Raw genomic sequence first — 24,091 nt, 5'->3', positions numbered from 1 at the left:
ATTGAAAATAAATAATATAAACATAAACCGCACCTCCTTCAGACTTGCACTGTGATTCAGAGCGGGTAACGAGGATTAAAAAAAACTGCGGATGCTGGAAATCTGAAGTAAATACAGAAAACGCACGGCATCTGAATAGAGAAAAGACAGGTTAATTTTTTGAGTGGGTGCCCTCATCAAAGCTGGCAATAGGTAGTATAGTGGTGATGTTGTTGGAATATAATCCAGGGTCCTGGGCTAATAATCCACAGAACGTGAATTCAGTTCAAAAAAATCTGGAAATAAAAAGCTGGTATCTGTAAAAGTGACCCTGAAGCCATTGGGTTTGTTGCAGAAACCCAACTGGCTCACTGATGCCCCTTTAGGGAAGGAAACCTGCCGTCCTTACCCGGTCTGGGCCTATATGTGACTCCAGTCCCACACCAACGTGGTTAACTCTTAACTGCCCTCTGAGGTGACCTCGCAAGACACTCAGTCGTATCAAACAGATAGCAGTTCAAGAAGGCCCTACCACCATCTTCTCAGAACCTCTAGGACTGGCAAGGAGGGTAGGAGGAGAACAGACAGAGGCCAACTTTGGTCAGTCCTGTGCAGCAATGTGCCTTTCCATCACACTCCTGACTTATGCCTTTCCACCATCTACTAGGCACAAGTCAGGAGTGTGATGGAATACTCTCCAATTGCCTGGATGAATGCAGCTCCAACAACACTCAAGAAGCTCGACACCATCCAGCTCAAAGCAGCCCGCTTGATTGGCACCCCATCCACCACCCTAAACATTCACTCCCTTCACCACCGGCGCACAGTGGCTGCAGTGTATACCATCCACAGGATGCACTGCAGCAACTCGCCAAGGCTTCTTCGACAGCACGTCCCAAACCCGCGACCTCTACCACCTAGAAGGACAAGAGCAGCAGGCACATGGGAACAACACCACCTGCACATTCCCCTCCAAGTCACACACCATCCCGACTTGGAAATATATCGCCGTTCCTTCATCGTCGCTGGGTCAAAATCCTGGAACTCCCTTCCTAACAGCACTGTGGGAAAACCTTCACCAGACGGACTACAGCGGTTCAAGAAGATGGCGCACCACCACCTTCTCAAGGGCAATTAGAGATGGGCAATAAAGAGATGGCCAGCGACGCCCACATCCCATGAACGAATAATAAAAAAAAGTGAAAATGACCAAATAATCTGTTGTGAGTGACGTTGGTTGAGGGATAAATATTGGCCTGGATACTGGGGAGAACTCCCCTACCCTTCTTTGAAATAGTGCCATAAGATCTTTTACATCCACCTGAGAGTGTAGACAGGGCCTCAGTATAACGTCTCATCTGAAAGATGGCACCTCCAACTGTGCATCACCACCTCAGTACTGCACTGGAGTGTCAGCCTGGACATTACACTCAAGTCTCTGGAGTGAGACTTAAACCCACAATCATCTGACTCAGAGGCAAGAATATTACCCACAGCTGACACCTGGAAGGAGAGCCATTGCTTTACGGTGACTGAATCTCATTTTTACTGGTGGCTTCAGGATGGCATTCTGCGATTCTGTTAATTATTCCATGAAAACGGCAAACTAGGTGTCCTGGCCAAGAGTTTTTATTGGGATATTTCCACTTTTTCAAGGCATTCTTCCTGATGTTAATGAACATGGACACGGCTCTGATTTCCAGATCACCATGGAAACATTTTGACCAGGATCCTCCAAACAGAAATTAGATTTTTTTTTTGTTTTCTGATCCAGTTATGTGGCCTTTGCTTCACTGATATAATTTATCTCATCGCCCAGGACAGCATTTCATTGCTTTAGCCCTGGGGAAGGTTAATGTTTAGCTCTTATCTGCCATTTACAGCATCTAGTGTTTTCAATAAAATAAATTAAGTTTAATTTACCGAGATCATCACATATGACCAGAGCAGGATTATCGATTCCTTCCTTAGGATTAAAAGTAAATTTTCTGAAAAATAAACAGGAGATTAAAGAAAAACATCAGTTTTATTCTTTTAACAATCACAGAATCTTACAGAAGTGAAGGAGGCTATTCAGCCCATTGTGCCTGTGCTGGCTCTTTGAAAGAGCTATCCAATTAGTCCCACTCCCCTGCTCTTTCCCCATAGCCCTGCAAATTTTTCCTTTTCAAGTATTTATCCAATTCCCTTCCAAAAGTTATTATTGAATCTGCTTCCACCGCCCTTTCAGGCAGTGCATTCCAGATCATAACAACTCGCTGCATTAAAAAAAAATTCTCCTCATCTCCCCCCTGGTTCTTTTGCCAATTATCTTAAATCGGTGTCCTCTGGTTACTGACCCTCCCTCCAGTCTCTCCGTATTTACTCTCTCAAAACCCCTCATAATTTTGACCACCTCTATTCAGTCAGAGATGAATGAGAAATAGGAACATTGAGGAATGAGTTGCACCCAGGGACTAACACCAGGCAGTAATCTGAGGGATTGATATAACCTCAGGAACGTAGTTACGTTTTTATAAGGAAGTTGCTTTGGGTTCAATTGGCTCGGAGCTGGATCAATGTCGGTTGAGAAGCAGGATTGAGAATCATAAAGATATTGAAAGTGCTGCTTGATTTTTTTTTGTGGGGGGGGGGTTGGTTATGGAGAGAAATTTAAGGGTGAATGATCTGATTGTACACTCCTGCTGCACAGCCAATTCCGGAGCATTGTGGGTTATACACTTGCAATTTCCGCATACGTGCTCCTAATGGCTGAGGCTCCGCAGCGGAAACACACAATCAGAAAATATTCCCTTTAGTGTTGAATTACGGTATCAACAGCGAGGGGGGAGAGGAGAGACAATAACTAGAGATGGGCTTCAGTGGAGCAGGACTCAAGGGCTCTGGGCGGAGGCCCACTGTAACACTTAGTCCCAAAGGTGAAAGGTCAATATCTAACCCACTATAACACCTAGCCCCAAAGGTGAAAGGGCAGTATCTAACCCACTATAACACCTAGTCCCAAAGGTGAAAGGGCAGTATCTAACCCGCTGTTCCAACCAATCCCCACAAGATCCCTCGAGCTGCACTGGATGCCCATTTGGCCCCCACAGCTCATTGGTTCTATTTAAGTGAGGCTGGGGCCTGGGAATGGATCCGGACTCTTCGCCCCCGGACCGGACAGGCTGCCGACGGCCCCCCCAGCTGTTAAAATCACCCCCATCGATTTTTAACATCTATCTCGTCTCCAACGGAAACACCACTATCAGATTGAATTACAGACTTTCCGTTTTCTTGTGCAGTTGACTGAGAGGATAATGTAATTACACAGTCAATTTACATTCAACTGAGTAAATAGCTCATGATATTCAATTAGATCGTGTTTGGCTTGGGCTCAGTTGATGGGAGATACGGTGACAGGCGAGTTACTGCGTCTATAAAACTTCCCGAAGGTGCTGTCTACTTACAACCTTCCGGACTCAAAATTGAGCTCAACAATTTCAGATCAGAACCACTGCTCCCATTATTTCAGACAGCGGGTGCTGGTAATGGTTCTCCTGTTGCCATTTACAGCTCCTCTAGACCCATCTTTTCTTTCTTTACTTGTCCCATTCCCACCCCCCTTGCCTTGCACCATCATCTCTTTTGTCATTGAATCACTCCCGCCCTCCACCCTATCACAGACCTTCCCTTTGTTCTTTCCCCCCCCCACACTTCTTTCCCGACCTCTGTACTCGTTTATAAACTGTTAAATCTCGAACTTCTTCCAGTTCTGATGAAATGTTAACTGTTTCTCTCTCTCTCCACAGATGCTGCCCGGCTTGCTGAGTGTTTCCAGCATTTTCTGTTTTTATTTCAGATTTCCAGCATCCGCAGCATTTTGCTTTTGAATAAAAATTCCCTTTTCCCGTGAACAGATGGAATTGTCAGGCAGGGTCTAGGTGCTGGCTCAGAATTACAAAGAATGGACAGCACAGGAATAGGCCATTCGGCCCAACAGGTCTATGCTGGTGTTTATGCTCCATGTGAACCTCCTCCCTCCCTAACCCTATCAACATATCCTTCTAGTTCCTTCTCATTCATGTGCTCATGCATCTATGCTAGTCGTCTCAACTACTCCTTGTGGTAGCTAGTTCCACATTCTCACCACTCTCTGGGTGAAGAAGTTTCTCCTGAATTCCTTATTGGATTTATTAGTGACTATCTTATATTTATGGCCCCTAGTTTTGGTCACCCCCACAAGTGGTAACATCTTTTCTACGTCTACCCGATCAAACCCTTTCATTATCTTAAAGACCTCTATCAGGTCACCGCTCAGCCTTCTCTTTTCTAGAGAAAAGAGCCCCAGCCTGTTCAGCCTTTCCTGAGAAGTGTATCCTCTCAGTTCTGGTGTCATCCTTGTGAATCTTTTTTGCACCCTTTCCAATGTCTCTCTCCTTTTTATAATATGGAGATCAGACTACTCCAAGTGTGCTCTAACCAAGGTTCTATACATCACTAAATGCAAGACAGAGCCGGATACACTTTGCCAAAAAAAAAACATGAGAGGCATAAACGACAAGAGTGTAGTTGGGATTTTTTTTTGAAGTTCAGGAGCAGCCAGGTAGTTGGCCCTCTCTGATCCTGCAGGTTCCTACATTCCCTGTGAGGCAGTTGATCATTTGGACCTTGCTCTGCGAGCAGATCATCGACTTGAACCTCAGTCCAGAAATGCCGCAGTCCCGAGTTGGAACGTATGGCACAACACTCCCGCCCTCTTCCATCTCCCTCTTAATACAGTGCAACGTATAATAATCAATGAGAAATCAATACTTACGGGGATAATGCTGCTGTGTCCTCGATACCTGCAAAGAAAAATAAAAGAAGTTTAAGAAGGAGATGCAGCACTTTTCTTACACAGGACATTTCTTTAACACACATTTTTTGCTGAAATGGTCTCAAGTGGCTGAATGGCCTACTCCTATTCCTATGGCCTCCATAAATACTGGTATCAGTAATAGTGACCATGAAACTGCCAGATTTTCATAAAAAAACAACTGGTTCACTAATATCCTTTAGGGAAGGAAACCTGCCCTCCTTATCGGTCTGGGCCAATATGTGACTCCAGTTCCACACCGACGTGGTTGACTCTTAACTGCCCTCTGTAGTGGCCTAGCAAGCCACTCAGTTGTATCAAACCAGCTACTACCACCCTCTCAGGGTAAGTAGGGCAATAAATGTCGGCCTCGCCAGGACACCCACATCCTGAGAATGGAAAAGAAGTCCTCGGGCAGGCCATCACCAAACGGGAAGTCCCCAAAATCAAATAAAACCTTTCCAGAAACAGAAGCGGAGCAAATAACGATGAATAGTAGCTGGTTAGAAAAAAATTTCAGAAGTTCTTTAAGTGAACCAAGGTCCTGCAACAGGCAACCTACACTCCAAGTCTCAAAGTAGATGGGACCAACATATTTGTAGATTCAATCGGTTTCAGAGAGAATCATAAGGATTAGAAAATAAACAACACAACTTTATCACTTAAAAAGGGTTAAGAGCTGGAAACTATTGGACAAATTAATTGTAGGGAAAGTTCTGAAGTGATTTTGAGAGATCTAGTGATAGAAGCAAAGAACTGGCATTTGCTCTTCGTGTCCTCGGGATGTCCCAAAGCGCTTCACAATCGATGAAGTACTTTTGAAGTGTTGTCACTGTTGTAATGTGGGGAAACGGGATGTCATGGATTTGGAAAAGCATGGATTCAGGAAAGGGAGGTCGTGCTTTAGCTGAACTGCTGGAGATTTTGGAAGACAGGAAACGCACTTAGTATTGTACACTTGGACTGTCAGCAAGGTTTCATTTTGGTGATTAATGGCTGACATGAGGAGTCACAGAATAGGAGAGGGAGTTTTGTGCTGGATCGGAAATTTGCTTAATAACAAGAAACAAATAGTAGACTTAAAGGGGTCTTTCAAGTTGTAAAGGAATTCTTGGGGACAGCCTTGTGTGCATATATATATATATATATATAATGATTTGGATTGGAGGTTGTAAGCAAAATCTCCAAAATTATATGAAAATAGGAGACAGGAAATAATGAAGTGCAATGCAACCAGATTCAGAGGGATTTCGATCTTTTGGGTAACTGGGCCAATAGGTGGCAGATGCCGTTCAATGTGGGTAAGTCCGTTACAGAGAATTGCAACATGGAAACAGGCCATCGGCCCAACCATTCTGAGTTGATATTTGTCCTTCTCGTAAGCAGTAGTCCTAATCCCACAGACCTGCTCTGTTCCCATATCCCTTTTCATTCAATTACCTATTGAACCTATCCTCAAACATGGATATGGTCTCTGCTTCAAGTCACTAACTCTGGTCATGCATTTCACAGCCTCACAACCATCGGTATAATAAAGGTTTCTCCTGCTCTCCATCCTAAATCTCTGACATTTAATCTTATATCTATGCCCCTTAATCACTATCAACTTTGTCCCAAGCCTTCCTCAATTTAAATGCCTCCGTTAAATCACCCCTTAACCTCTTTCTGTTCTAACAAAAACAGCCTCATTTTTTTTTCAAGTCTTCCTTTGTATTTGTATTTCCTCATACCGGGCAGCATCCTCGTCAATCTGCTGTACCCACTCTATCACCTCTGGAACCCAAGACTGCACACAGTTTATGTTCTATACCTCCTGCCATTAAGCCCCAGTGTTGCATTGGCTTTTTTATGACCTTATCCACATGAGATGCCTCTTTTAATGCCGGTGACCATGACTCCCCCTATTCTCCCTGCTCTTCCATATCACATAAGTAGAAGTATAAATTATTACTTTTCTTTTAACCAAAATGTACTGCTCACATTTACTGTCACTGAATTCCATCTGCCACTTTTTTGCCCATTCCATCACCTTATCAATATTCCCTTGCAGCTCCCTTTGGTCATCAGAATTATTTACTGTGCCTCCTATTTTAGTATCGTCTGAAAATCTGGACACCACTCCCTCCAAATCATTGATGTACACAGTGAACAGAAGCAGTCCCAGAACAGAACCCTGTGGGACACTGCTACCTGCTTCCAAACACTCTGAGAAACTGCCCTTAACTCTTGCTCTCTGGGGGGCAATTTTAAACCTCTCCTCCCTGTGGAAACTGCGTGGGTGGGCGGGCGGGCAGCTAAAACCGCCCAGGTTACTTATCCGCCCCAGAGCAGACAGGTTTCGATTTTCACCTGCCCTTGTGAACAGGCAGCAAGGACACCCACCCAAAGCTGACGGGATCCTTTTTAAACATTTGCATGTGGGGTCCGATGATGTCATGAGGACCCAACTGCAATTTTTACTCAGTGCCAGGCCCAACCCAGGCCCAACCCAGGCCAGAGCTGATCGGGGCCAGAAGAGGCCCAAGAAGGGAAGATTTTACTTTTTTTTTTTTACTTTCCCCATGTTCCTGTTCCTCCAGGCCCTACAAGCAAAGCCGTACCCCTGAATCTTCTCCAATAGAATTGAAGATATGAGGAAAGGTTAAGGAAACTTAAAGGAGGTTGTTTTCTTTGGAAAATAGGAGACTACAAGGTGGTTTCAAGATTAGAAAATGTTTGACAAAGTTGATCAGGTCAATTTATTTCACGTGGTGAAGGGTTCAAATCCCAGGGAACACAAATTAAATATGAGGAAGTTAAGACTAAGAAGGGAGAACTTAATACAATTGTGGAATTATTTACCAGAGAAAAGTATTGAAGTGGACGGTATAAATGGGTTCAAAAGACAATCAGATGTGTTTCTGGAGAGAGAAGGAACTGAGGGACGTGGTGAGAGGGTGGGTTTGTGGAGTTGGGGGCAATGGTGGGACGGTGGGTGCGTGGGTTGGGGGATATGGTGGGTGTGTGGGTTGGGGGACACGGTGGGACGGTGGGTGTGTGGGTTGGGGGATACGGTGGGACGGTGGGTGTGTGGGTTGGGGGATACGGTGGGTGTGTGGGTTGGGGGACACGGTGGGACGATGGGTGCGTGGGTTGGGGGATACGGTGGGTGTGTGGGTTGGGGGACACGGTGGGACGGTGGGTGTGTGGGTTGGGGGATACGGTGGGTGTGTGGGTTGGGGGACACGGTGGGACGGTGGGTGCGTGGGTTGGGGGATACGGTGGGACGGGGGATACGGTGGGTGTGTGGGTTGGGGGACACGGTGGGACGGTGGGTGCGTGGGTTGGGGGACACGGTGGGACGGTGGGTGCGTGGGTTGGGGGACACGGTGGGTGCGTGGGTTGGGGGACACGGTGGGTGCGTGGGTTGGGGGACACGGTGGGTGCGTGGGTTGGGGGACACGGTGGGACGGTGGGTGTGTGGGTTGGGGGACACGGTGGGACGGTGGGTGTGTGGGTTGGGGGATACGGTGGGACGGGGGATACGGTGGGTGTGTGGGTTGGGGGACACGGTGGGACGGTGGGTGCGTGGGTTGGGGGATACGGTGGGACGGTGGGTGCGTGGGTTGGGGGACACGGTGGGTGCGTGGGTTGGGGGACACGGTGGGTGCGTGGGTTGGGGGACACGGTGGGACGGTGGGTGTGTGGGTTGGGGGACACGGTGGGACGGTGGGTGCGTGGGTTGGGGGACACGGTGGGACGGTGGGTGCGTGGGTTGGGGGACACGGTGGGACGGTGGGTGCGTGGGTTGGGGGATATGCTGAGGCGGTTGATCAATCAATAAAGGAGAGGCCTGTTGGGCCATGATAGCATTTTCTTGTTGCAAAAATTCTGAAATTTCTACATCCTTGGCAGTGACAGCTCCCTGCCCCGGTGATTATTGAGAGCTTGGCTGAAAGTCACTTGTATGAATGAGCTTCAAATGAATTGTGCTCCTGACCTGCAACGAGGTACAAAGGGTCCTCTGTTCTCAGAATAACAAGCCGGATATTCCTGCTGCTCTCCTGCAATTGGCATTTGCTGAACCAGCAGCAATAAGGCTGTGCGTGTGGATATCGTGTCGAACACCTTGCCTGGAAACCAAATCATAGGTCCCTGGAGCCAAAGCAAGTCAGAAGAAGTCACGCCTGAACTGCACAGTGCTCTGGTCGGACCACTCCTTCAGTCATGCGCTCAGCTCTGGTCACATGGACACGAGGGAGATGTTCAGGCCCTGGGGGCAACGTAAGGAAGATCCCGGGACTGATCCCTAGCATCAGAGAACAAAGTTATGGGAAAAGGCTGGAGAAACTCAAGAAAGAACTTGCATTTATATAGCGCCTTTCATGACCTCAGGACGTCTCAAAGTGCTTTACAGCCAATAAAATACTTTTGAAGTCTAGTCACTGTTGTAATGTAGGAAATGCGGCAGCTGATTTGCACACAGCAAGATCCCATAAACAGCAATGTGATAATGACCAGATAATCTGTTCTAGTGAGATTGGTTGAGGGATAAATATTGGTCAGGACACCGGGGAGAACGCCACTGCTCTTCTTCAAATAGTGCCCTGGGATCTTTTACGTCCACCTGAGAGGGCAGATGGGGCCTCGGTTTAACATGGGAACAACACCACCTGCACGTTCCCCTCCAAGTCACACACCATTCCGACTTGGGAATATATCGCCGTTCCTTCATCGTCGCTGGGTCAAAATCCTGGAACTCCCTTCCTAACAGCACTGTGGGAGAACCGTCACCACACGGACTGCAGCGGTTCAAGATGGCGGCTCACCACCACCACCTTCTCAAGGGCAATTAGGGATGGGCAATAAGTGCCGGCCTCGCCAGCGACGCCCACGTCCCATGAACGAATAAAAAAAAATCTCATCCGAAAGGAGGCACCTCTAACAGTGCAGCACTCCCTCAGTACTGAACTGGGAGTGTCAGCCTCGGTTTTGTGCTCAATTCTCTGGAGTGGAACTTGAACCCACGACCTCCTGACTCAGAGACACTGAGCCACACTGACTCTTACTAAATAACTTGGGTTATTTAGCCTTGAAAGGAGGTGACCCCATGGAAGGAAGATACTGGGGCAAAGGGGGCACAGGGTGAAACTGGACGGTTGACCCAGGAAGTTCTTCACACATAATGTTCAACACTTTGAACAAACATTAGGGTAAGCTGGTGCAGGGAAAGCCCTTGGAATCATTTAAGAAACAGCCTGACATTGAGCCCATTCTAGTTCCCCGGTCACAATGAACATCCTCACACTGATCCAAGTGTGACAAAGCCCCTCGGCTTTTCCTTGACTGCAGCCTGATGGTTTTTCCAACTGAGAGGATAACAGACAGAACCCATCCCAGCCAACAGTCAAAATGGGTGTGAAAATTATGGGAAACAGCCCAGGCAGAAAGGTTTATGCATTTACTGATGGCCTCTTTCTACTGCAAGACAATGAGGCTCAGTAATTGGAGTCCCAGTGCTCAGCGATTCCCCGCAGCAAAAGGCAAGGTGTTTGAGATTTGTGATTCAAAAGTTTGTTCCTGACTGGGAATCTTTCCTGATGGCTGAGGACGGTAACTATAGATCAACACCCGCCTCATCCCCCCTACAGGCAGCCTGAACACCCACCTCTTCCCCCTACAGGCAGCCTGAACACCCACCTCTTCCCCCTACAGGCAGCCTGAACACCCACCTCTTCCCCCTACAGGCAGCCTGAACACCCACCTCTTCCCCCTACAGGCAGCCTGAACACCCGCCTCTTCCCCCCTACAGGCAGCCTGAACACCCACCTCTTCCCCCTACAGGCAGCCTGAACACCCGCCTCTTCCCCCCTACAGGCAGCCTGAACACCCACCTCTTCCCCCTACAGGCAGCCTGAACACCCACCTCTTCCCCCTACAGGCAGCCTGAACACCCACCTCTTCCCCCTACAGGCAGCCTGAACACCCACCTCTTCCCCCTACAGGCAGCCTGAACACCCACCTCTTCCCCCTACAGGCAGCCTGAACACCCACCTCTTCCCCCTACAGGCAGCCTGAACACCCGCCTCTTCCCCCCTACAGGCAGCCTGAACACCCACCTCTTCCCCCTACAGGCAGCCTGAACACCCGCCTCTTCCCCCCTACAGGCAGCCTGAACACCCACCTCTTCCCCCTACAGGCAGCCTGAACACCCGCCTCTTCCCCCTACAGGCAGCCTGAACACCCGCCTCTTCCCCCCTACAGGCAGCCTGAACACCCGCCTCTTCCCCCCTACAGGCAGCCTGAACACCCACCTCTTCCCCCCTACAGGCAGCCTGAACACCCACCTCTTCCCCCTACAGGCAGCCTGAACACCCGCCTCTTCCCCCTACAGGCAGCCTGAACACCCGCCTCTTCCCCCCTACAGGCAGCCTGAACACCCGCCTCTTCCCCCCTACAGGCAGCCTGAACACCCGCCTCTTCCCCCTACAGGCAGCCTGAACACCCGCCTCTTCCCCCTACAGGCAGCCTGAACACCCACCTCTTCCCCCCTACAGGCAGCCTGAACACCCACCTCTTCCCCCCTACAGGCAGCCTGAACACCCGCCTCTTCCCCCCTACAGGCAGCCTGAACACCCGCCTCTTCCCCCCTACAGGCAGCCTGAACACCCGCCTCTTCCCCCTACAGGCAGCCTGAACACCCGCCTCTTCCCCCTACAGGCAGCCTGAACACCCACCTCTTCCCCCCTACAGGCAGCCTGAACACCCACCTCTTCCCCCCTACAGGCAGCCTGAACACCCGCCTCTTCCCCCTACAGGCAGCCTGAACACCCGCCTCTTCCCCCTACAGGCAGCCTGAACACCCGCCTCTTCCCCCCTACAGGCAGCCTGAACACCCGCCTCTTCCCCCCTACAGGCAGCCTGAACACCCGCCTCTTCCCCCTACAGGCAGCCTGAGAACCCATCTCTCCCCCTACAGGCCGACTGAGCACCTATTTCACTGGCAGCCAGAAAAAAGGGATGTCTGTGTCTCAGGAAGTACCCCTCATAGCTGCCAACCGAGGGCACCACATACCACCTTGAAGCAGGTCCCAGAGCTTCTGCCCATCTCATCTACTTCGTAAGTGCTGCCAAAGTTGGGGTTTGCCATCAGCAGCTCTGCTATATGGTGAAGGAAGCCACAGACTAAAGAAAAAGCCGACAACAGACACCAACCCCACAGAACGAGACATCACAATGGAAGGCCACGAAACAAATCCAAAGAAAACACAGAGATAGAGCAGCACATGGCAACGGAACCAAGGGCAAACATGACAAGATGCCAACTGACACTTAACACTTACTAGAACAAACTGCTACGGGTTTGCACAAGCTGCTTTTCTAAGTAATTTTTGTCTTGTCAGTTTTCTCTCCTCCCCTCCCTTCCTGAAGATGTCAAGTGTTAGTTGGGGATTTAATAGGAACATAGGAATTGCTCGATGGAAAAAGACCAAGGTCCATCTAGTTCGCCTTCCGCCATCCTGGTAGTCGCACGATACAACAATAATGGAATTATTGACTAATCCCAGCAATCAATCTCGATCAATGAGTCTACAACAGACCCAGAAATGGGGTGAGGAAAACCCCAGTGGTGGAGAGCTTTGGGAACCATAGGTCCAAAGTCACCTGTTGCTCCCGAGCATGTTCCACTCACGACATGTTATGTCTCAAATTACTCAGATACTGGATCCCAAAATGTTGTTTTCTGAAAGAAATCTACCTACTTTACATTTGAATGAATCGATACTAACTCCTTCCACCGTCTCCCTAGGGAGCCTGTTCCATCGATTGGCCACTCGCTCACTGAAATACTATTTCCACAGATTTGTTTTGAATTTACCCCCCATCATATAGATTTTTGGACTCCAGGGGAATCAAGGGATATGGGGATTGGGCGGGAAAGTGGAGTTGAGGTCGAAGACCAGCCATGATCTTATTGAATGGCGGAGCAGGCTCAAAGGGCCGTATGGTCTACTCCTGCTCCTATTTCTTGTGTTCTTATGTTCAAGCACAGGCCGTGTTCTCTGGTTCTACTGTTCTGGACAAGGTGAAATAGCATGTCATGGTCTACATTATCCAGTCCCTTTAGAATCCTAAAAACAGTAATATCACCTCTGAACCTTCTCTTTTCCAGTGAGAACATACCCAGTTTGCATAAATTGATAAGCACTGAGCAAATCCTGGCTCCTTGCCCAAACGGCCATTGTTGATGTCTGAGCCCAGAGAGGGAGTGTTGGCAGTCTACCCAAATTATGGAGGCATCACAGCTGAGTTGGATCCTGTCCTCACTGGACATCCAGACACGTGCACTCCCAGTAGGGGCTGGATAGTGATCAGAGACACAAACTATCCGGTAACGCCTGCTAGAAAGTATTCGAGTGTGGACATTGGGTAGTGATGGTTTGGATTTCCCCACATGGTCCAATACCCTGCCCACACTCGCTGCCCAGCCTCACACATGATGAATGGATATTGGATGGGATGCAGATGGTGGCCAAAGCCCTTGGAGCCGTAACTAGAAGGAACTAATGCCCGCAGGACAGGAGGGGGTGAAATGGGATGAAATGGGATGCACAATTGGGCAGACGAGCAGAGGGACGGCAACATGGTACTTGCCCCTATTGTGGTGACCATCATCCGTCCAGAAAAGGACTGGGGCGTTCTGAAGGGTAGGGACAAGTCCGGTTCAGTTAACAGATTCTCTGATACCAAAGCATCACTGTGTCTGATATTAGGTCAGATGCACTGACCCATCTTGTTCCACACTGAGAGGTTTCACATCGATGTATCAAATTATTGCAGAGATTACCCGTCGTAGGACTTTCTCCGATTGCCACATCTGAATCTTCCACTCGATTCCCAGTCAAAAGTACATTTAACAAAGATGAATAAAGCAAAGATGACATTCAAAGTTCAATTAAGGGGTTCACCTTCCCTCCAGAGTTACACAAATTGAATGGAGCCAATTAGCTGGGCCAAATACACTCAAACTTCAGTGCGGTTTTGGATGTATGTCAGTGCAGACGTGGTGATATAACTCAAGCCTTCTGACCACATGAAGGCAAGAGAGATGAGAGGCTTCACAGGAGGTGCAGAATAAAGCAGCCGCTTGATTGGCACCCCATCCACCACCCTAAACATTCACTCCCTTCACCACAGGATGCACTGCAGCAACTCGCCAAGGCTTCTTCGACAGCACCTCCCAAAGCCACGACCTCTACCACCTAGAAGGACAAGGGCAGCAGGCACATGGGAACAACACCACCTGCACGTTCCCCTCCAAGTCACACGCCATCCCGACTTGGAAATATATCACCGTTCCTCCATCGTCGCTGGGTCAAAATCCTGGAACTCCCTTCCTAACAGCACTGTGGGAGAACCTTCACCACACCGACTGCAGCAGTTCAAGAAGGCGGCTCACCACCACCTTCTCAAGGGCAATTAGGGATGGGCAATAAATGCTGGCCTTGCCAGCGACGCCCACATCCCATGAATGAATAAAAAAAAACAAGCCAGTGGACCTTGGGAACTTTAAAAAATGTAATTGTAACGTCCTCATATGTTGGGAGCAGGCCCTCATTCACACTAATTGTCTACTGAAACTAAAACTGAGCCTCCCCCCGTGTGGGCTGTATGGAGAGGTGTTTGTCCCAGTTGCACAATCCTCCTGTTGTTGGGCAGATATTGTCACACTGCAGCCATGACTCATCATGCTCGATCGGTCTGAATCCAGTATGATGATACTGGGGATGTGAAACAACAACAACTTGCATTTATACAGCGCCTTTAACGTAGTAAAATGTCCTAAGGCGCTTCACAGGAACGATTATCAAAGAAAATTTGACACCGAGCCACAAGGAGATATTAGGACAGGTGACCAAAGGCTTGGTCAAAGAGATAGGTTTTAAGGAGCGTCTTAAAGGAGGAGAGAGGCGGAGAGGTTTAGGGAGGGAATTCCAGAGCTTAGGCCCTAGGCGCCAATGGTGGAACAATTAAAATCGGGGATGCGCAAGAGGCCAGAATTGGAGGAGCGCAGAGATCTCGGAGGGTTGTAGGACTGGAGAAGGTTACAGGGATAGGGAGGGGCGAGGTCATGGAAGGATTTGAAAACAAGGATGAGAATTTTAAAATTGAGGCATCGCGGGATGGGGAGAAACTATAGTTATGCAGCGATTTGAGGCACTGGTTCAGTTTCCACTGGAGCAGAAAAAGCTAAGAGATTTAAATTGAGTTTTTTAAAATTATGGATAGGGTGAGTAGGGAAAGACTGTTTCCTGCTGGAAGGGGAGTCAGTGACAAGGGCGGCAGCGGTGGGGGGTGTGGGGAGGTCATCAATATAAAATTGCCATATTCAATTCCACAGAGGAATGTTGGAGCATTGGGGTGCTTTGCCACAGGGAGTGATTGAGGCAGAGACCATTGCATTGTTTAAGGGAAAATTTGACAAATATTTGAAGCAGAAGAAGATACAGAGCCATGGGGATTGAACGTGGAAGTGGGATTAGTTTTGGATTCCTCTGGTACAGTCACGATGGGCTGAATGGCCTCCTTCTGTGTTGTAAACTTCTGTGGTTTCTGTGGTTTTACAGTTCTCTAGGACAGAGTATAACTGTCCCCTTGGTCTCCAACAGGGCGACACAATCATTACGTAGAATTTACAGCACAGAAACAGGCCGTTCGGCCCAATCGGTCTATGCCAGTGTTTATGCTTCACACGAGCCTCCTCCCTCCTTACTTCATCTAACCCCATCAGCATATCCTTCTATTCCTTTCTCCCTCATGTGTTTATCCAGCTTCCCTTTAAATGCATCTATGCTATTCGATTAAACCACTCCATGTGGTAGGGAGTTCCTCATTCTCACCACTCTCTGGGTAAAGAAGTTTCTCCTGAATTCCCTATTGGATTTATTAGTGACTATTTTATATTTATGGCCCCTAGTTTTGGATTCCCGCACAAGCAGAAACATCTTCTCTACGTCTACCCCATCAAAACCTTTTATAATTTTAAAGACCTCTATCAGGTCACCTCTCAGCCTTCTCTTTTCCAGAGAAAAGAGCCCCAGCCTGCTCAGTCTTTCCTGATAGTTGTAACCTCCCAGTTCATAGTATCACAGTAGGTACAGCACAGAAGGAGGCCATTCGGCCCATCATGCCTGCGCCGGCTTTGGTATCATCCTTGGAAATCAGAATTTGAAACATCACCATTTAATTTCAGAATACTGAGCAGCTTCATCAGAACAACAGGGAGCGTTTGAGGGGAGGGCAGGGGGAAAATCAGCTCGCAATCTGCTTTACCGGCCTCCGGGCAGGGGGCGTGGGGGGGAAGTTGTGTGACCTCAGGCGTAATGGCCCAGAAATCCGATGGCCCGCGCACCCGATTTTGGGTGCGAATGAATCTTTACCCCAGTGGCCGTCACGTTAACTCTGTCAACGCACCAAAATAAAAGGGGTCCATCACTCCACATATAACAACCTGTCAGAGGAGAAACAGTTAGCAGCGGGATGACATCATTGCATCAAGTCATTTTGTCTTTATTTACAAACCTTGTGTAAGGCGATTCACTGATCTCATCGAGGTACAATCCCCCTTCCTGACCACCATTGCCTTATATGGCGGGTGACCTGTTTTGTCCAAATAAAATGGTTGAGTTACATTCTCTTTAACCTGGGTCCTGTTTATCTCCCTCCGTTCTGCCAGGGGTTAAAACATGGTTTACGACAGTGGAAAACACCCATCTGACGGTCACTGCAATTTTTAGATCTCATGTTATAGTTATAAGAAAGTCCAGAGGGAGAAGGGACCATTCAACCAATCAGTCCCATTCCACCCAGACCCCATCACAGACTTCCCCCCACTAGTTGTTCCCTGTTTTAAGGACACTAAATTTTTTTGTCCTAATACCCCAAAAGTAAGCAGTGTCGATAATCTCTCTACCATTGCTGCTAATTTCTCTGCCAGCATTGTTAATTTTTCTCTCCCAGTTAATTCCTCTACGAGGTTCCTTAATCTTTACCAATATAGTTAATCTCTCTACCAGCGCAGTTAATCTCTCTACCAGCGCAGTTAATCTCTCTACCAGCGCAGTTAATCTCTGCACCAGCGCAGTTAATCTCTGCACCAGCTAATGTATCTGTTAATATTTCAAGCACCCTGCCTGTGAGATGGGCAGTGCAATTTATCAATGACCTTAAGATTCAGAAGATAAGGCTTCTCATATTGAGCTCAGACATTCCTCCTAAAAACCTTTCACCTCAATCAATACATTTCAAAATAAGCAAAAGGACATAAGATACACAAGCACCTAAGAAAGGGTGTGTGTGTCTGTGTGTGTATCCTCGTGTTTGTGTGCATGTCTGCGTGTGCATGTGCATGTGTGGGCAACAGGACAACTCCAGTATTTGGAGCAGTGGGTTGGCAGAAGACAAAACCCACAGCAAAAAAAGAAATTAGGGGCACATTCTCCTTCAATCGATACACCTAAGAACTTCTTAAACTTTTAATTTTTATGGATTTCATCCAGCTCTTGGCTCTGTATTAAACATACAATGATAGTCATTACTTCTTGTTTTCCATTATATGCTGTGTAAAAATAATTGAACTCGCGATCAACGGACCCTAAAAACTTATACAAATGTCAGTTACTGTACCTTTAAGGAGCCTCAAAACATCGGTGTCCTAAGTGTAGTCACTTAATGCTAGACCTTTGGATTCTTCTTGTAGAGAGGGCCCCAAGTCTAAAGCTACTAACTACATCCTTATCCGTGGCTGCACTTTGGAGGATGACACTTCCATTTGTTTTATAACGCGTGCCCTACGGTACAGGAAAGTATCCCAGTGCAGACGACTGTCCGCACTTGGATCTGAGACTTGTTAATTACAGGAATCAATCGGACCGTCACTGCGATCACCTGGGCTGTTGCAGAATAAGTCCACCGACACTGTGTGATGTGAGCGTTCCGTATGAGCAGTTTTCCGATGAGGAGGGAAGACCATTGGTGCTCTCTTTGGAAAGTAAGAAATGTGTGTTTTATTGCACTCTTGTTAATTATTAATACAAAATAGTTTAGATTGAATCTGAGAACACAGAAGATCGGTGTAGCTTACCATTTTGGAAAAAAAAAAGCAAGCCAGCCTCTCTCTCTCTCTCTCTCTCCCCCCCCTCGCTCTCCTTCTGCCCCAGCTCACCTTGCTAGCTGCCCACACAACACTACAGGGCAATTATTCACAAATTAAAAAACATAATCACAAGCATCGCTGAATTTTTAAAAAAGCATTTTCTACGTACCGTTCTCCTGCTTCATGCTGGATGTTGTTTTCTGGAGACACTGCTGGTTCCGGGGAGGGTGAAGGTACAGCTCAGTTATAAAGGAACTCTTATCACATGAACAGAGCGAAGTTTAATGTCCTACTGCAGGATGTTTAATGTTTAAACACCATCAGATTACACTGGATCTCACACAATAGAGCTACACCTCCTCTGCTTTTAAAGAACTGGGAAAAGTACCGTGTCTGTCACACTGGCAGTAACCGCCTTGTAATTTAGTTTCACGCAATGATTTCCAGGTTGCTAACAGGGCAAGGAGCAGATCGCTGCCCCCTTGCTGCACACGTAAGAGTTCAGTTCAGCACCCAGTTACGTGAATGGGAGGCTCCCCGCTTTGCACATCGCCAGCCTCCTGCCCTGTCGAACCGCTTCCAAAATCAGGCAGGTGGTGCACTACATCAGCAGGTGACAGACTTGGCTCAGTGGGTAGCTCTCTCGCCTCGGAGTTAGAAGGTCGTGGGTTCAATTCCCACTTCAGAGACTTGAGCACATAATCCAGGCCACCAGTCCAGTATCGAGGAAGCACTACATTGTAGGAGGTGCTGTCTTTTGGATAAGACATTAAACCGAGGTCCCACACGCCCTCTCAGGTGGATATAAAAGATCCTGTGACATTATTCAAAGAGGAGTCCTGGCCAACATTTATCCCTCAACCAACATCACTAAAACAGGTGATCTGGCCATTATTGTTTGTGGGATCTTGCCGTGTGCAATTTGGCTGCTGTGTTTCCTACATTGTAACAGTGACTATTCTTCATTGGCTATAAAGCGCTTTGGGACGTTGTGAAAGGTGCTATATAAATGCAAGTTCTTTCTTCATCAGCTGTTGGCGTAAGACTGTCGAGGCCTTAAGTACCAACTATTTCAACTACAGAAGATTTATCGATATTCTTTCTACATCACTTGTTCTGTAGTTTATGTTAAAGGCAACAGACCAGTAAAGGTGAAATTGACAAAGCAACAAAAATTGAATGAAATGGTCCGTCACAAACACATAAAACGTGAAAGAATTAATGAGCAGCTCACTGTAATAACACAGAAAACCCTGAGAGTTCTTCGGGCAACATCACAAGGTTAAAAAGATCCATTTCATTATCACCTAATTGGAGGGTGCAGGGAAGAACATTCCTGGACTAAATCTGAGGTCACCTTCAATCACTATTTAATCCAGTCCTGATGCTGTGATAGTGTACGATTATAGTATTATATGGAATGTATAGCACGGAAACAGGCCGTTTGGCCCAACTGGTCTATGACAGTGTTTATGCTCCCCACGTCCCTCGTCCCTCACACCACACACCACACCCTGGATCAGCTCTCTTATAAATGGATACAAGCGAGCCCCGCCCAATTGATACACACCACCTGAATACAATTAGCATTAATTGATATAAATCGAATGTATACAATTAACATCAGATCCCAACTTTTGAACTTCAATGAGGCCCTCTCCTGCCTTGGGGTCGCCAACCCTCCAGGAATTGAAGATTAATCTCCAGGACACTGCTGCGAGCAAAACTCGGGAGAAAAATCGTAGGGGCATTAAACAAAATTGTGGTTTTTTTTTCATTTTCTTTGAAAACTTTCATTTATTGGTTATAAAAATATTGGCGATGGAGAAAATAGATTGTTTGACTGACAGTCAAGAATCATCTAATTGGGCAACAAAGAGTCTATTTGCGTCCCAATTGGCCGCAGAAAGGCAGGGTGTTGCCAGGATGGACGTTTTGGGATGACCAATGGGGGGGGGCCGAGGCGGTTGGAGGTCTTGTGATGAAACCTCCAGGAATACATCCAACCAGAGTTGGCAACCCTCGACCTTCCTGGTGCGAGGACTTCCCTGGCTGGCCTGACCATGCCTGTTAAAATGGCAGGTGGCCATTCGAGGATAGGGTGAGTGGATCGCTGCAAGTATCTTAACCCCACCTCATGCCCCGTTCTCGTCAGGCGGGGGTGGGGGGACGGGGTTAAAATCGGGGCTTACGTGTGTATAAAAGATGTTTTTATTCCAGACGTTAGATGCTCGTTTACAGACCCACAGATTCCCACTGCTTCTGTTGTCTCAGGTTTGATGAATGGGAACACTCACTAATGCCTGTGTTGGGCAAGGACCAGGGTCAGGTCAGCCTGACAATGGCCCACCCGATCAGATAAAGGTGATGGAATTCCTCCTTTACTGGTTGCCAGTGCAGCCATTAATTTTTAACTTTTCTCTTTGGAAATAAAAATATTTGCCCGACAGTTCATTGCTGAATCCGTCCAGGTTTGTCACAAACATCTTTCTCACACCACTGTAATTTAATAACAGTGCAGCTTTTGGATAAATAGCAGTAAAAGGAAGCCTGATAACAAGTGGTTTCAGCTGTGGCTCAGTGGGTAGCATGCTTGCCTGTGAGTCAGAAGGTTGTGGGTATCAAGTCCCATTCTAGATACTTAAACACAAAATCTAAGCTAATACTCCCAGTGGAGTACTGCATTGTCAGAGGTGCCAATCTTTTGCGTGAGATGTTAAACCAAGGCCCTGTCTGCCCTCTCATGGTGGATGTGAAAGATCCCGTGGTAATATTTTGAAGAAGTACTGCATTCAGTTCTGGGCACTGCACCACAGGAAGAATACACGGGGCTGGGAGGGGGTGCAGTGCAGATCCATCAGAATGATACTGGGGTTAAATTATGAGGACAGGTTGCATAGACTAGGCTTGTATTCTCTTGAATATAGAAGATTAGGGGGTGATCTAATTGAGACAATTAAAGTATTTGATAGGGTAGATAGAGAGAAACTATTTCCTCTAGTGGGAGAGTCTGGAACAAGGGGGCATAACCTTAAAATTAGAGCCAGGTGATGTCAGGAAGCACTTCTTCACACAAAGGGGAGTGGAAATCGAGAACTCTCTCCCCCAAAAAGCTGTTGAGGCTGGGGGTCAATTGAAAACTTCAAAACTGAGATTGATAGAATTTTTGTTAGGTAAGGGTATTAAGGGTCACGGAACCAAGACGGGTAAATGGAGTTAAGATACAGATCAGCCATGATCTAATTGAAAGGTGGAACAGACTCGAGGGGCTGAATGGCCTCCTCCTGTTCCTATGTTCCTAAGAGCAGGGGAGTTCTCCCCGGTGTCCTGGGCCAATATTTATCCCTCAAACAACATCACTGAAACAGATTATTTGGTCACTATCACATTGCTGTTTGCGGGCAAGTTGACTGCTGCTATGTTTCCCTACATTACAACAGTGATTACACTTCAAAAGTGCTTTATTGACTGTAAAGCACTTTGGGGCATCCTGAGGTCGTGGAAGGCGCGATATAAATGCAAGTAATTTTCTTCTTTTACTGGGGGCCAGGTATATATCACAACCAGTCAGTCAGTGGGTTTCATTACACAGAAATGCAGATCCCACATACACAAAAAAATGTAAGACCCTCCCCATGCACAAAATTCCAAGATCCCATCCATGAAAGTTTCAAGCCCTCCCCTCCTCCCCTCCTCTTCTCCCACCATCCTTTCCCAAACCTCCCCCAAAGCTTCAGATTTGATAAGATCGCTCAGCATTCTGTTTGCTGTGTTAGTTGTTCCTCTATAATGGCTGGACTTGGTGAGCAATAAGTTTGCTGTCTCTCCCGCATCTCTTTCAGCCTCCCCCAGTCATCATTAGTGATGACTCATCTTTCTTCCAATGTGTTGGACCTTGTGCTATTTTAAAACTCTCATCCTTATTTGCAAATCCCTCCATGGCCCTCGCCCCCTCCCTATCCAGGAACATAGGAACAGGAGTAGGCCATTCAGCCCCTCGTGCCTGCTCCGCCATTTGATAAGATCATCGCTGATCTGTGATCTAACTCCATATACCTGCCTTTGGCCCATATACCTTAATACCTTTGGCTGCCAAAAAGCTATCTATCTCTGTAACCTCCTCCAGCCCTTACAACCCTCCGTGATCTCTGCGCTCCTCCAATTCTGGCCTCTTGCGCATTCCACGATTTTACTCACCCCACCATTGGCGGCCGTGTCTTCAGCTGCCTAGGTCCTAAGCTCTGGAATTCCCTCCCTAAACCTCTCTCCTCCTTTAACCTACCTCCTTAAAACCTACCTCTTTGACCAAGTTTTTGGTCACCTGTCCTAATGACTCCTTATGTAGCTCAGTTTAAAATTTTGTCCCATTACGCTCGTGAAGCGTTTCGGGTCGTTTTACTACATTAAAAGCATTATATAAATGCAAGTTATTGTTGCTTACTTGCACTCAATTTCTGTCTATTCGCTGGGGTTCCTTGGCCACTTTGTTAGACTAAACTGTTGCCATCGCCCCCCCCCGCCGCCGACTGGTTTAATATAGTTGCTGAATCCAGACCATTTATGCAGATTAGAATTACTAACGATCCCAGGACTGATCTCTGGGGCATCCTGAACGAGGATAATAAAATTTTGATTTGAACACTTGGTTTTGGTTTGTTTGGTTTTTAGTTGTTAAGCACACCCCACCCCCCCCCCCCCTTCTTATAAAAGGGGGGCCGAATTTAGGAAGAAAAAAAAAGAAGAAAGAAAAAAAAAAGATGTCTTTCAGAAAAAAAACTCAATGTCTTTAGGAAGAAAAAAAGAAAAAAAAAAGAAAAAAAAACCTGATCCCTGGGGCACACCCATTAGTACGTCCCCTAAGCCCCTCTCCCCTAACCAGTGCCTGCTGCTTCCAATTCAGCCAAGATCTTATCCACCATTAAGTTCTACCCAGGTGTCAATGAGTCTTGATTTCAACATAGTGAGGATGCAGAAAGTCGAAAGAAGTTGGAGGACAGTGTGTGTGGAGCTTAGAAGGAACAAGACAGCAAAGGTTCAGGTAGCGTTAACAAAATAGAAAAAGACAGAAAGATTGCAATGGGGAGAGACGACAGGAGGCTGATCCTATCAGAACACAAGCTGTTTTTAAAAATTCATTCTTGGGATGTGGGCGTCGCTGGCAAGGCCGGCATTTATTGCCCATTCCCTAGTTGCCCCTTGAGAAGATGGTGGTGGGCCTTCTTCTTGAACAGCTGCAGTCCGTGTGGTGAAGGTTCTCCCACAGTGCTGTTAGGTAGGTTGTTATAGGATTTTGATCCAGTGATGATGAAGGAACGGCCGATATGTGTCCAAGTCAGGATGGTGCGCGTCTTTATGGGGAAATTGGAGGTGACGGTGTTCCCATACGTCTGCTGCCCTTTTCCTTTTAGGTTGTGGAGGTCGTGGGTTTGGTTTTTGTATCCCGTCCAGAAGTACAAAGTGCCTCCCAAAATATGGGACCAGTATTTGAGTTTTGGACAGAGTTTGCGAGCTTTGCTAGGAGTGATAGTCAGCTCTTTCTGAGCAGGCATTTTCTGCTATCATTTTAATGCACAGAGATCCGCATTTCCTGTTATGTCAATAGCCACTTCCTGTTTACCAAGTTTATCGGAACCTCTAAAGTTGACAAAAATAGAGTTCTTGTCTTGGTCAGTGCATTTATCTAAATGTATTTTAAATATTCGAGTTTAAAATGGAGGTTGCCCCTTTGCAAATGCAAAATGGTAATTTGGAGAGACTATCCATGAGTTATTTACACTGCGTGGCTATTCATTCCCCAATACACAGTTATTCACATCGCACAATTATTCACACCCCATCACATGATTATTTACATCACACGGTTATGTGACAAAACACTGCAAGGCATTTTAAAGGGAAAGTCATGGTCATTGAGCAGGGCATTGGAGAGAAGTTGGGGGATGTGACCAAAGGGTCTATCAAGGGGTTAAGTATCGAGGAGGCTTTTGAAGGTGGGGAAAGAGGTGGAGAGGCAAAGGGGTTTAGGAAGAGAATTCCAGAGCGTAAGGGTGAGATGACTGAAGACTCTGGCACCGAGAGATGGTCGGGGGGAGGGAGACATACAACAGACCAAAGTGGGAACAACGTAGGATGCCAGGTGGGAG

General features: G+C 47.3%; 1 protein-coding gene across 4 annotated transcripts in view; it reads right to left on the bottom strand.

Moving 5' to 3' along the window:
* LOC137301399 (Na(+)/H(+) exchange regulatory cofactor NHE-RF3-like) overlaps positions 1 to 18,408 on the bottom strand; it is a 37,340-nt gene extending 18,932 nt beyond the window's left edge. The window contains exons 1-5 of one of the 4 annotated variants that reach the window (XM_067970881.1): positions 18,118 to 18,408; positions 17,741 to 17,834; positions 16,376 to 16,453; positions 4,775 to 4,802; positions 1,903 to 1,967 (exon numbers count right to left, since the gene is read on the bottom strand). In XM_067970881.1, the coding sequence (XP_067826982.1) occupies positions 1,903 to 1,967; positions 4,775 to 4,802; positions 16,376 to 16,453; positions 17,741 to 17,825 (256 nt within the window). In that variant the 5' untranslated portion in view covers positions 17,826 to 17,834; positions 18,118 to 18,408. The remainder of the gene's footprint in view (positions 1 to 1,902; positions 1,968 to 4,774; positions 4,803 to 16,375; positions 16,454 to 17,740; positions 17,835 to 18,117) is intronic. The other 3 variants (XM_067970878.1, XM_067970879.1, XM_067970880.1) reach the window with 3 other exon arrangements.
* Between the last annotated feature and the right edge of the window lie 5,683 nt (positions 18,409 to 24,091).

The sequence above is a fragment of the Heptranchias perlo genome, chromosome 33 (assembly GCF_035084215.1).
Source record: "Heptranchias perlo isolate sHepPer1 chromosome 33, sHepPer1.hap1, whole genome shotgun sequence".
In the NCBI taxonomy this organism is placed as follows: Eukaryota; Metazoa; Chordata; class Chondrichthyes; order Hexanchiformes; family Hexanchidae; genus Heptranchias; species Heptranchias perlo.
This window is presented reverse-complemented; position numbering and strand designations above follow the sequence as displayed.